This window comes from Aythya ferina, assembly GCF_964211825.1.
Source record: "Aythya ferina genome assembly, chromosome: 4".
NCBI classification, from domain to species: Eukaryota; Metazoa; Chordata; class Aves; order Anseriformes; family Anatidae; genus Aythya; species Aythya ferina.
In genome coordinates, this window is record NC_140300.1 from 7,288,446 (window position 1) to 7,302,929 (window position 14,484).

General features: G+C 37.7%; 1 protein-coding gene across 1 annotated transcript in view; it reads left to right on the plus strand.

Moving 5' to 3' along the window:
* The window catches only part of UVSSA (UV stimulated scaffold protein A), a 50,690-nt gene that overhangs the window by 15,522 nt on the left and 20,684 nt on the right, over positions 1–14,484 (plus strand). The window contains exon 7 of the mRNA XM_084517766.1: positions 7,810–7,918. Within this exon, the coding sequence (XP_084373892.1) occupies positions 7,810–7,918 (109 nt within the window). The remainder of the gene's footprint in view (positions 1–7,809; positions 7,919–14,484) is intronic.

Sequence of the window (14,484 nt, forward strand, 5' to 3'; positions counted from 1 at the left end):
GTAACACTGGAACCGTGACAGTGGCTCGATGACAGCTGCTTTCTTACTTGGTGACAAAAATGAGGGTTCTCCTACTGCTTTTAGGAATGGAAACATCTCAGGATTGCTGCTCTGGTATGTTCCTGTCTGAACGTGGACTCTAAACAGGATTTCCTGTCACTTGGCTTCTTCATTCTCTAGCTTTGCTGGCTTCATCACACCTCAGTCTTCAAACCTGCAAACGTTTCCCCTTATGTTAAGACAAATAAAAGATCATGTAGGCATTTTACAGAATTTCTTTACTCATTATAACCCATGAGTTAAGAATAAACGAAGTTTGTTTTTTTTCCAGGTACAGGAGATATGAGCAATGCTATTTTGTGCTTGTCCCTTTTAAAATTATTTCATCTGTTCCATAATTCTCAAAACATTAAAAATGAAATTCTACAAGGTATATTTTAGTGTGTTATGCAGATACCAAATCCACTTCTTAGCAGGTAGGGTTTTTGTGTGCAGGTTGCTGTTGTATTACTTGTGGGAGCTGAACAGGGAAGCAGGTTATATATTTTGGTTGTGGTTTTGGGGTTGGCTTAAAGTTGGTGAGCAGCAATCAGAAGGGGCAGTCCTGTCTCTGTTTCCTCCTGTGGTGGTTCCCAGTACCTCCCTTGCACCAGCACCAGAGCTTCTGTTGCTGTAGGGACCTGAACCTGCTGGAACCTAATCCAGAAAAAAAAATTCTGTACAAGCAGTAAGCCCAGCAGTGGGGCTGTCTCTTTGAATAACTGAATACACTCAGGTAATGCACATCTGATTATGAAATTCAATCTTTATTTAGTCAGAAGACTTGGAAATTGATGGAGTGAGATATGATTAGCTCATCTCCCAGTGTGAATAATAAACTGGATGAAAAAAGCAGCAGAAAATATTGTACTGTTTATATATATATGTATGTATATGTATATGATTGTGCAATAAGATGTAGTGCCTGAGGTGTGTACAGTAACCATGTCTGACAGGTACGTTCCTGTACATCAAAAAGAGGTGTAAATTTTTTAAGTAAGTATTACACAAAAACATTCAAGGGATTAATGCACTCTACAGTCACTTACGATGCTGCATGTTAAATATAGGTATCAAATGTAGGTGATCAGCAGAAAATTTTAGGAGACTTTTTTTACATTGGAGAACTTGATTAGCTTTAATAATGAAAGGTAGCAGACTTCTCTTTTAGCTCTTGTGGAAAGGAAATGTGTTGTTAGACTTGAGGACCTTTGGTACCCCTGAATGTGTTATTTCTTCTACGGAAAGCTGGGATTATGAAAGAGTTCTTTGCTTTTCTGATATACTTTCTTAAGGCTTAAGAATATTTGTGCAACTGACTACTGCTGGTTTTGGTGGTTGATAGGAGCCCAAGCAGTGGAGCACAAAGTATTTCTGAGGACGTATCTGAAGTAGTAATTGCTAAAGAAGTACTAAACCTGCTTTGCAATATCTTTGTGAGGTAACGCTTTTAAATGCACCCATTTTCCAGAGTAACTTTATTGGTTGTTCTTTGTGAAACTATAAATGCACAGGCGTCTATTGGACATACTCATTTCTTCTGAACAAAGATTCATTTTAAATGATTGATTTCAAGAAAAAAAACAAGGTTTGTAAAACCCTTGTGCCTTGAGACCTCCTGGTCTCTTCTGAGTCAAGTTTTGTTGCCCTGTATTAAAATCCTTCCAAAGCTTGCTTACCTGTTCAGGTTTAGAGAGTGGTACAGGTTTTGTGCAATGTGCCTCACTGTTGTTCTTCCAATGGACGTGTCCAAGCTCTGTTTACCACTGGACAGAAAGGAGAAGGCTTTGACACAAGTCCTGAGTTGACCTCAAGCTCGCATCTCTAGGACTGTGACAATAGGTGGATAGTTTTTTATTGCTAAAGGAATTTGCAGCAAAATATGCTGGTTATTAGCATTGTACTTACTCTTTCTTGTCCAGCTCAAGCCCTATTTCTGCTAACTTCTGAAAATTATGAAGTAGTGTGAAAAGTGCACTCCCTAATAGAAGTGAGATTGTCCCGGCAGCCTGTGTGCTGCTGAGCAATTATAAATAGAATGAACGGTGATACTTTTACTCGTAAACGTAAAATGGGGTTTGCCTGGATCACGTGTCTAATTTGTGGTCATCTAAGTTTGATTTTATGATCAAATCGTGGAGAAGAGAGGAGGGAATGTGTGTGGGAGGTCCCTATAAATGTAGCTCATCTAGTAGTTTGTTTTGCTTGTATTGCATTGAGGAAAACTTGAGCACAGTTCTGAAATCTGTCAAGGTGCCAGCATTTATTTACTTCTCACCCTGTGTTGAATAATATAAAAGGAAAGAAAAGGAGGACCTTTGAAATCCTTCCCTGTAAGATACATTGTTTGACTATGCAGTTCCTATTACTGGTACTGAAGAAATTCTTTTTCCCCAGTCAGTGTGTGACTGCATAGAGCATTCCCAAATTTCACAGAAGATGACTGAACTGTGTTTAGTGTTGTGGCTGAATAAAAAATGTATTCACTTAAGGTTGCCCCTTTAGCTGGGTTCTGTGGTGATAAATATCCTGGTTCCCTAACCAGAAATCTTCTGCCTCTAGAAAAATATTTAGTTGGCTTTGAGTAGGTGCACATGAGATATTGGCATGGTGGAATAATTTGCAAGATCTTCCAGTGAGGGTATTAGCATATAAATAGCAGATGCAATGACGACCATCACAGCTGAGTACATTTAATTTTTAGTTTATAAGATAGAATGGGTTTTTAAATGCATAGCCATCAAGCCTGGTGAAAGACAAATGAAGTTTAGAGTTCACTTGTCTGAGGATGCCTTACATCATTTTTTTTAAGAAAGGGAAACAGACGCATAAAACTGAACAAAAGTGATTTCTTGGGTGAAAAGTAATTGAGATTGCAAACCAAGTTAATTAGACCATGCAAAATTTATTTAATGGTCCCAGCTGTAGTTTGCAAGTGGTGTTTTAGTAAGTAGATATGACTTCTTCGTACGCTATCTTTTCTCTTCCTTCTTTTTCTGAAATAATTAGTGAACGCCGTATATCTAGTGCTATAAACTGATTGCATTGTATGTTTCAGTCATTTTATTGCTTGCTTTAATTATGATTGCAGAAGCTCAGGTTTTTAAATCCTCTTAACAGAATGTAGCAGTCAATTTGTATAAGACTGGGAAGAGGACCAAAGGCTTTCCTTTACATCTTTCTAAGTGTTGCATAGTTGATGGAGGTTTGTTTATTTATTTATTTATTTGTATTTATTACAAAATGGGATGGATGAGCAAGGCATTTAACTGGATCTGTGGTCGCACTGAGCTACGCTGACAGCTGGAGGCTCTTGGAGTGATGACTCCAAAGCAGAAGATACGATTGCATTTCTGCTGGCATGTCGTATCTGTTTTCAGTATTATTCTTTTTTAAGATGGAGATCGGGAAGGAAACATCTGTTGATTTTCAAGTTTTTTAATGAGTTAGGGAGCAAATGGTTTGATAGCATTTGTCTAGCCAGAGAAGTCAGCACTATTTTAAGGTTTTAATGAAAGTTAAGAGAATTGAGGAGACAGTATTCTAACTGATTACAATGAAAACAATGCATGTATGTTTTCTGTAATTTTATTTTTTTCCAGTATTCTCATCTGCAAATAAGTACAGCCCAAAAATCTGGAACCTGTCTAGCTAAATCCTGTTTCCTTCGACAGTGAGATACCTAGTCAGGAATGTTACCAGTTGAAGAGAAAAAAAAAAAAAGTATATTTTTGTGGAAGCATGATTCATTTAGTTACAAGTGAATGTCACTGTTGTTGTAGAGCAGATTAACAGGGAACCAGGAAACTTCCCCTTTCCATCAGACTTGATGAGCAGTGGTGGTACAGGTGTCTGGGGGCTCTGTTTGGTCTTCCATTGGATGACCATCCTCTCGTGGGAGAGAGAAAGTAGTTAATGTTTCTCTAAAACTGCCAAGCCGTGTTGGTGACTTCCCTTGTATCGATTGCAATTTACTAATTCTGCCACTAAAAATATGGTCTTAAATGTTTATTTCTTCTGAGTAACTGTTGATAGTTTTTTGTTTTTGTTTTTTAAACGATTTAAAAAGTTCACCTGTAGTGGAAAAGTAAATAACAGGTGGCTAAACTTTTATATGACATCTGTAGAGTTTGCTTTGGAACTTTCTTCATGTTTGAAAAGTGGAATTGGAAAAAACAACAACAACAGAACAAACAAACAAAAAACTTTTCTGTCTAATAACGTTGCCCATAAGCTCTCCTCCTTTCTGTGGAAAGGGAATGGAACAAAACAACATAAATTGGATGGCTCTTATAAAGTGTTTTATTTCACTGGAGTGAAATAAATTGAGATATAGCTAGCTACTGTGCAACTTGAATTTCTACCAGTGGTGATCTTCATATTTGAGAGCAAGAAGATAACTTATTTATCTTGTTAAAGGTGTTATCAAAATAAAGATTTATGTCTATTTGAAGAAAAAAAAGGGGGCTTAATTCCCGATAGTTAGCTAAGCAGTTAATTTTTTTTTTTTTTTTACAGGAAATCTAAATTTAATAGAAGACCCCAGTGAAATTCAAGGATGTGAACAATAAGCATAATATTTTATGAAAATGACCCCCATATTTAATATCTGGCATTATATGTTATGCATTGTAGCACCAAGTCCACATCTACCTTTTAGAAAATTAAAACACATAAATTCTGTTTAGTGTTTGATATGCAGTGCACTAGCTGAAAGCCATAATGCCCCTAAAACCTTGGGTTGCTTTTCACCTTTCATAAATTCCTGGGTAGATTCTATACAAAAAATAATTTTCAGCTCCGTGGCTCATTGTTATTCAAACTTGATTGATCGTCGTCATTTACTCAGTGAGGAAGTTAAGTGCTCCTGTCATTTCCGAAGAGTATAATTGGGACGTTTCACAGGTCAGCGGTAGTGACAGGTTTCCCTTTTGATTAGTGTTAGACTGATAACAAAAATTACAGTTTCCCATGATTAATGTTTTCTATACTACTTGAATGCACAGTTCATGGATTGTACCTAAACAAAGTGAATTTGCATCTGATTATGCCTTTTCTCCGTCAGCCTGGGCACGTGCTTTAAAGTTTCAGACTGTGCAGGTAATACAGTAAAGTTGCTGCTGCTTCAGTTTTCACGTTGAGGCCTGCTTAGTTTTAGTATTTTAATATACAGAGAGCCATGTGCCTCCAGTGGCATGTGAAAAAAATGAAAGGAAATTTCAGCTAAAGATAATCATTTGGATTCTTCGTAGACTTCTCAGATTGTCGCACACGTGAGTGCTTGTGTTATACCCATTGATACTTCAGGTATAATTTGAAGATTTACGTTAAATAATCAGTCTGAACTGAGTTTTCTTACCAGTTTGACATTATTCCTCAATTCCTTAAACTTGTTGCTGTTTAGTTGTGAACAGACTACTGAGTAAAAACTATAGGAATACGCTGATCTTACTTACCCTGTTTTATAATGTGAAAGTTAGTCTGCTTTTACGTTATGGAACAAAGCTGTAGACTAAGATCATCCATGGCAAGTTTTAGCTTGGTGTAGTCTTTTCTGGTAGCTAAATGAGAAATGGAGTATGGAAAGTATGATGTTGGCGTGCTCCTAGCTGGAGAAATAGGCATGTCTTATTTCCAAATGTAATTCGATTGCCCCTGACAGTTAAAAAGCAGATGACAACACCAGCAGAATTTTGAAATCAAAATATGAACAAACTTCTCTTCAGTCTCTAGCCCTCTGCCATTACGCGGAATACAAAACTTTATGGTGTTTTTCTTTCTAAAGGCCATCAGGAAGGTCTTCTAAAGGTTGCAGTTTAACACGAATAGGCTTCCTTCACATCTAGTGCCTTTGCAAGTTTTAGTGGTAGAGTATTTGACTTGTCATTAGAACTCTGTTTTGATTTCTGCTGTGGAGGTCAGGTTCAGCAGGCATCTCTCTTGGTTGGCCATGCTAGTTGGAGCCTGAAAGCAGGATACTTCCAAATGTGGTTATGCTAGGACTTTATTTTAAGATAAAGACTAATTACATATTCTCTTGCAAGGACGCACCTAGTAAATCTACTCAGTTCTTCAAGAAAGTAAAAATATATAGAGATATTTTTTTTAACTTGCAGCTACTGTTTTCCTAAAGTCATTTTTTAAACGAAGGGAAGAATCATACTTTCAACTTGTGCCATCCTTTCATTCTAAGTGTATATTAATATCAATTAATGTTGCTTATTAGAAATGAGTTTCAATTCAGCTTGCAAGTAATACTGACCAAAAAGAAATGCTGTTTTGTTATTTATTTTTAACTATGTTCAATATCCCAAGATTGGTTTCTATATATTTTTTTTTTGGCTTCAGAGTATATGTATGATTTAAAGGAACTCAGCTGTGCAGCTGTGACACACGATTAGAGTAGTGAAATAAATTGGGAAAATTCTGCTGCAGGCAAAACCTGCAGTATCCTCCCATGCTTGTACAATGAGCAGTTGATACGAATATCAACGTAAGTCAGGTGCAGCAGGAGAAGTAAAGACCATAGCTGAAAATACAAAAAATGATGCCATTCCTTATCTATTGCAGTGAAGTTGGGGGAGGGGGGAAATACAATAGCTCTGTGGTAAGGTTGCTTTTAGATGATATCCCCTTATTGTTTCATAGACTTATAAAAGTGCATGGAAAACATACAGGAGTGTGCTAATCATGTTGTTGTTAAGAATTAAGTGATTCCTGAGGTGGACAAACACAACAGAGCATAAACCTTTAGCACTGCTGCCTTTTAGAGTAGTAGGCGTTTGCTGTTTTGTAGTTGTGATAGCACAGGCCATGTTTGGGTGGCACAGATTCTTGAAGTTTACGCGTACTATAGAGAAAAGAATTCACTTTCAGGTATGAAACCAGCTTAGAAAATAATGTAGAGGCTTGCTGGCATGTGTACAGTAGTGGCTGGCTGAAATGAAATATGGGAGGTCACTTAGGTTATTAATTGACCCCGTTAATTGGTAAGAACTCCGTTTTTATATTTCAGGTACTCATAGGGGTTCCATTTTGGAGTGTGATATAGGCGAAGTTCACAATTGAAAAATCCTGTTTTGCTGGCCTTGTAGGTAGTAATTTGTGCAGTCTGTTGGCATGAATGGTTAGGTTTTGATGAATTAGGGAAGAAATGAATACGTCAAAGTATTTTTAGTGCTGCTATGAAGAAACACAATGAAACGCTGTTGTATGCAGACACATCTGAATAGTTTTTGATCTGAATATTTTTACTGAATAGTCTTACTTTGATCTGAATATTCCTACTTTAGCCTACTGGTCTATTTTTCCTGTCCTGTTTGCCTGCACTGCTTATGAGCCCTTTAGCTTTTCGATACTACCATGCCACAGACTATTTGGGTGCAGCTGAATGAGTAAAATCAACCAAAGGAGAAGAGAGAAGGCTGTAATTTGCTCATTAAGCCAAAATCTTGACGTTATTTTAAGATCTTTTTGGTTTTATTTATAGCTTCGTGCTTTCTCAGACTTAACCAACAGCATCTGTTGTAATCTTTAAAGAAGCCCTTAGGATAGAGGATGGCTTTAGAGATAAAATGTTAAGCAAAGTTCTAATCTTAGACAAAGATTAAATACATAATTAGGGAAATACTTTTGACACAAAAGTATTGACACAAAAAAGTATTTGACACAAAAATACTTTTGAGTAGAGCTATCACAATGTCTGTTAAATATTTGCAGTGTGAAGAGAAATAATAAGCTGTCTTCACATTTAAAAAAAAAAATCTGTAGATGAAAGCCTCAGATGATGATGACGATGATGACGAAGATGAATTTGTGGAGGTCCCTGAGAAGGAAGGTTATGAGCCCCACATTCCAGACCACCTGCGTAAGGAATATGGTGAGTTTGCCCAGCTGTGAAAAGCTTTATCCCTGCATGTTACTGCTGCACTAAAGTAAATAAACAGCCATTATGAAGTAATAAAGTGATCAGTGGTGTGGGTAATCTCTCTGGCTGCTATGAGGAAGTCATTACATAGATAGGGGAGCAGTGATTGGCTCTAGATAAACAAATACTTTCTAGGAGCAAGAGCAACTGAGACTAGAAGCTTATTTCATTCCATCATGTTCCACTGGAGTTTAGAGCCAGAAGCAGCACTGTGTGTGCTTATATGTGTGCTAAACGTAGGGAGCAAAGGGATTGCAAAGTGAAGCTATAAACAAGCCTGAATATTAGAAATATTTGTAACAGTCTGGCGAGATGGGGTAAAGTTTTGTCTCAATTAGTAGTATTAAAAGCAGTTGGAGATGTGCAGCTGCTTCTTCCCGTGGGGTAGCCAACTTACAGCTCGCAAAATAGGCTTTTTTTTTTGTTGTTGGGTGTTGCTATCACAAGATAAGGAAAGGATCTCAACCTTCAAGTACAGAATTATAGCCACTGAGCACATACCAGATGACAAAATATAATCTTGGTCTTGTCTGCTTCCTTTAAATGAAGCAAGCCTTCTTTTAATGCAGTCTAAAGATTTCTTTTTTTTTTTTCTTTTTTTTTTTTTTTTTTAAACAAGTATACTTGTATTTCTGTGAAATTGAGAGGGGAGTTTCTGAAGAAAGTTCATCTCAAATAATTAAATCTCAGTGTGTTGCTCCTTGTCCTTTGTCCATCTAGCTTATTAAGTGTCTGCAGCTTTGCAGCTCTGTATAGCATTGTGTATTTTAAGAGTCAGAAGATTTCAGTTCAGAGGAGAGGAGGGGGTAGCTGCTATTACATAGAAGTTAAAAAACGTTAGACATTCTAGTAAGTTCCTTGTGCCTACATTTCTCCACAGATGTTTGTGTAAGGCTGCTGCTGTGTTGCCTTTTTTGATCCCATTCATCTTTATGTGTAACTTACCTGTGGTTTGCATCATAAAATTCAGGCTGGAGTTATTATCTCTATGAGCCAAATTCCTCTTTTTTTATAAAACAAAGAGGTGTGCCTGTGTAAACCCAAGATGCTGCTGCTCAGGTGACCTTTTAACTGTCTTCTGCTACCAGTTTTGGCTACAGACAGTGAAAGATGTTTGGCGGTGATAACCTGTATTGGCTGGGGTCAGCTCAGGGACATCTCCTGATCTGCTGGGCCCTGCTAGGGCCTCAGTCTGCCGCAAACCATCTGGACTTAACCTGTGAGGACACCTTGGCACCCTTGGACATAAGGCCTGCATTGATCAGACTGCACTCCTGTTGGTTTTCCCCACCTGCAGTGTCATTTGGCTTGACTCTTAGCACACGCATGGCTTGAAACAGTTGGAGGGCAGGTACTTTGTCCAGCCACAGGCTGGGGAAGGTGAAGTGCAACAGGGAGTATTGAGACAGCGGTGAGGTTGGAAAGTGAGATGGGGATGGGGTGTATTCATTAGTAATGAACAGAAAACCGTGGTGAAGGGCTGAGGATACAAGGACACTTGGGAACTGAGCAGCTTTTCTTCCTTTGTTCATGGAAAAAATGTTAGATTTTAATAAAATGGTAGAAGCATGTGTTGGCTATCCCACCTGTCTCTGTCCCGCAATAAACACTGAGTAAATTCTAATTATTGCTAACAGTGGCACTTGCAAAAAAAGAATATAATGGAAGAAAGGGAGAGCTGCCTTCTGGGTAGCTGTGGAACGTTTCTTATGCATACATAGCTAACGAGAGCAAAACAAAATGTTGGTGGTGATAGTAAATAAAGGAGCAAATGAGGTTGGTTATTAAGATAGCTATGGTCCTTAATAGTTCTGGGCACTGGAACCTGATTTTTGTGTCATTAACAGGAGCCTGATGAGTCCCGACATGAAGTTTCTCTTTATTACTTGTTAACTTCTACTGGGAGTGAAATGTGCTCTTTTCCTTCTCTCCCTTCCCTCTCCTGTCTTTCTCACGGACACACACTGAAAAAAATAAAGTATCTTACCACCCTTTGTATGGCACTAATACAACACTTAGCTGTCATTTTTAATCCTGATCATGGAAAAGGATAAAAGAACAAGTCTACGATAACTTAGTCTGGTCTACTGTGCCAGTAGTACTCTGTCTATTCGAGGATATTTTAAAAATCTCTATAAAATGAATTAAGAAATTCTCATTTTGTTTTTAAACTCTTGCTGATAGGAACGTGCCTTATAGTGAAGAAGCCAATCAAGAAATTACACCTCTCTCATTTTGTATGCATACATTTATGGGAGCTAATGGTCACACTTGGTCTTTATTTGATGTTTGTTAAAAACAGCATTTTGAAAGAAATGAACTGTTCTTGATATTCCTGAAGGCATTCAGGTTTTCTTGCTGTCGTTTAAAGTTACTACCTACACTCCCAGTTCAGGAAAGAGTATCTGTTCAGGCAGTCTTTTTATGCATGTCCTTTCTTCCATCTTTCCATGCTTAAGTTGGTCCAAGAAAGCACTTAACTATCAGTTACTAGTTCAAAATCTGTTTGAGAAGCCAGTATATAAGTGTTACATAAATCAACTGACTTCTTTGTAATTACTTCAGGTCTGCATGAGTAAAATCAGGAACAGTATTTGCTCTACTGGACTCACTTGTGTATATATTTTTAATGAGCAAAAGCAAAGTAAGCATCCCTTTGGCACATTTTTGTTTAGAAAGGTGAATTACCGTATTGCACAAGAATTTATTGATTTCAAAGTAGCATGTTACCATGGAGAGCTGGCTGTGTTAGATGGCCACCTCTCTAATTAAATATGGTTCTTTATTCCATGTGCAAGAGCAGTTATCATAGCGGTGACTTTAGATTTATCTTAATGTAATCCTACTGGGTTTTTGCTGCATTTCATTAGTTCACGTTCAGTTCATGAGGAGGCCTAGCTAAGAAAACGAAAATCTGTGCAAGCAGAATATCTTAACTGCAACATTAAACCTTCCATGTAAAATATATTCTCAGTGCTGTGTAGAAGGTGTGAACAATTTAAAGCATTTTTTCTTGTGTTACTTCACCTGAACAAACCAGGAAAAGCGAACAACTTCTCAAATTAACTTTTTATACTAAGCAGGAAAAAAAAGATGTAAAACTTGACCATGGAACAGGATTGGAATGTGACATCTAGATTCTTGATATAAAAGTCACTTACTGCCTTTCACTTCTCTTAGGAAAATGGAAGTATCCTACCAACAAGGTGCAACTTTTCATGCTCAGATGCTGTTTCCAATTAACACATACATCCATTTTTGGTTCTTCTGAGATTTGAAAACTTAGTGAAAAGGAAAAGATAAAGATGGCAGGTTTTGTATGCATACGCATGAAGCCATGTACAAGTATAATAATAACTCTGTGTGTGCATGCATTTGTATAAAGCTGATAATGATTAACCCAAAATTGATGGTGATATTTAATATGTAAGATAAACTGAGCATGGGCACATTTTGGGTGGAGGGAGAATTAAACAAGTCAATTTGAATCTCCATGTATAAGATGAAATGTAAATTTGTTAAAAGAATTTAGGTGATTAGATAACTGAAGTGTGAAGATATAACCCATTAGGGGTGTCATGCCAAATTAGCATTACCAGACTTTTAATGACCTCCCATTTGTATAATCCTTATTTACACTTGCACCTGATGTCTGCAACAGACGAGCCCAGCCGTCCTGTGGTACCACAGAGCCATCGTAAATGCAGTTCGTTGTTAAAGAGAGATGCTGGGCTGAAAAAGAAACGGCACTGTGAAGATAATTTTCATAGGATCACTCCAGTTCTTTCAGCACTTTGCACCAATGCTGCTTATTTCTATTGAAGATTAACTTCCTCTTGTACGGTCAGTATGCTAACTGCTTAAAAATTGAGGTGTTTTTTATTTAAAAGCAAGCTTTGGGGAGAGAGGAGGTACTATTAAAGAAAATAAAGCATTATTTCCACTTGAGATTTCGCACATTCCAGCCTTTGCTCATCAGCTGTCCATTGCATTGGCTTAAAGCCTGAAGGTGGATAAGGGCAAGAATGAAACTGTGTCATACGACATGGTTCTTGTGCCAAAGAGAGAATTTGGAGCTGACACCAGGAGAAGAGATTCCTTCCTGCCCTGACATTGCTGTAGCTGAGCTCTGAACAACGTGGGGAAGTGATCAGGCTTGAGAGAGGTGCTTTTCCAGGTGAAAACAGAGCAATCTCTGATCTAGTCCAAAGCTCCTCCTCAAGCAACTGCCCTCTTCTGCTGCTGGTGCCTTAGAGAGGGCCATGGAGTCTGGGAAGCAGTTCCACTCAGGGAATGTAGGGGCCTTTGTTACCTCCCCTGACACCACTGATTGTATTGCATAGATCTCTGCTGCAGAGAGAGCTCAGGCACCTGTGTCTAATGGTTAAATGTGGGTGTTTGTCTAAAAGTCAAATCCCACTCTAATTAAGTAATATCAAGGTACTAATAGATTTTCTTGTGACTCGTAATTCTTGCCTGGGTCTCAGTGCATGCATCCACAAATTTATTTATGTGATACCACTTTGAGGCACAGGGAAGTGGTATTGTCATTTCACAAGTGGTGACATGGGAAAGCCATCTGATTTGGGAATATTATGGAAACCGTCAACTGGTTATCAAGTTTCAACCTTTACTCAGAATTATGTGGGAAAGGACTGTTCAATCAAGAACATAAACTGTTATTTCAAATCTTGTTCATCAGATTATTTTTCTTGTATTTAAGCCTCATACTAAAATGTTTTTAGGTCCCTGATAACCACTTTCGTGGCTCACATTGTGTCTTAAAATCTGTTTGGGCTTTTTTCATATCAAGATCAATGCTGCATTTCTAAAATCCCAGGGGTTAGTTCTGTCCATTTCAGAAATTCTTCTCTCTTCGCATCACAGACTGATGTGCTTTTGTGGGTTAGATGTCCCCAAACTGCCTTTCCTAATCTGATGGTGTCTGGGTCATGTCTTTTTTGTGTGTTAAGTACCTTTATTTTCTTGTATGAAATGTCATAGCAACACGGGAAAGAAGGCTTGTAACCCAACTTAACAAACTTAAAACACAAAACTATTTCCTTAGTAGAGAATTCACCACCTGCGTTTACAATGAGAGAACTTGGAATATTTCAGACTACACAAGGTATTCTAGCACAGCTCTCTGAGCATTTTAGAAACATGGATAAACTCACAGTTGTAGCCACTCATTGAAGGAGTGGGATTTTTACAGCTTTGGTATTTTCTCTAACCATTAACAGCCTGTACTGGGAATAACAACAACAAAATATGTGTGTGTTTATATATATATATATATATATATATATATACACATACTGTATAGACTAACAGATTGCATTTCTACAGTCTGTTGATTTTCCAGTTAGGTATTTCTCTATCCCATGTTTTTTAATGGTATGCATGAAAATCTGGAAATCACAGGGAGAAAGCACAAACTCTGTGCGCCTAGTGTTGAGCACATCTCTAATTACAGCATCTAAATGTGTCTGAATACGTAGCGAACGACTTGTTTTCAGTCCTTACTAGTCTTTCAGGAAAATAATTTGTTTAGTTTTCTGTTATTAGGACTGATTGTGGTTCCCTGGTGGTAGGCATATTTGCAAAACTTACTGAAATCATTTTGAAATGGCTTTTGAAGTGGCTCGGTTTACATCAAGCCTAGGCCTCCACAGGAGAGAGCTTGTTTTTCATGGTAAGACTTAACTCAAGATGAGTCAGTGCAAGTAAGGGAACATTGATGTGGATTTGGTACAGCAGCTTTTGTTGCCAACAGGTTGCAGTGTTTCATACAAAACAAAAGGTGAGTTTATTCGGGGAGAGATGTATGTCTGAAGAGCAGCTCAGCAAGTTGTTTCCATCAGCTACAGGCCAAAAAATGTGCATCACTGAAACTAACCAAATGATTGTGTCCTACCTCAACTGTAATGAAATGTTTTTGATGGCGTTAGTATTTGGGAATGAAGTTGCTGAGGTGCTGCTGGCTGTTGAATTACTAAGTAGAAACACATGTGATGGATAAATGGAAATTAAAAATTACACTTAAGCTTTTATTTAAATGAGAAGAAATGAAATGATGGTTTCTCAGTTTTTCTGGGGTCTGCTTTAAAAGCCTAATGGCTTTTTAGTCTGGTTTGATTTGTCTGTTCTCCATACCTTGGAAACTTCCCGAGGGAATTTTTCCTACAGGTGAAGAACATGGAGCATTGTGCTCTTTCATGTTAGGCTAAACAAGGACTTTTTAATGGAAAAAAACTCAAATCAGGCTTTGCAGGAGGAAGGACAAACAGAATTAGTTACTTTCAGCTTTTGGTAATCCGTGAAATTTGGATCCCCTTTCCCAAATTCTGAAAAAAGCAGTTCACATAGAGTTGTGTTTCTTTCCCTAAATGGGAGCCCAGTATTTAGAATAAGATTTATATTAATATTGCTAGAAGTGCTTTAATATAAATCAAAGTTGTTACATGATTGAAATAGCATGCATTGTTTTACTATAGATGTGTAGATAACAAATATCA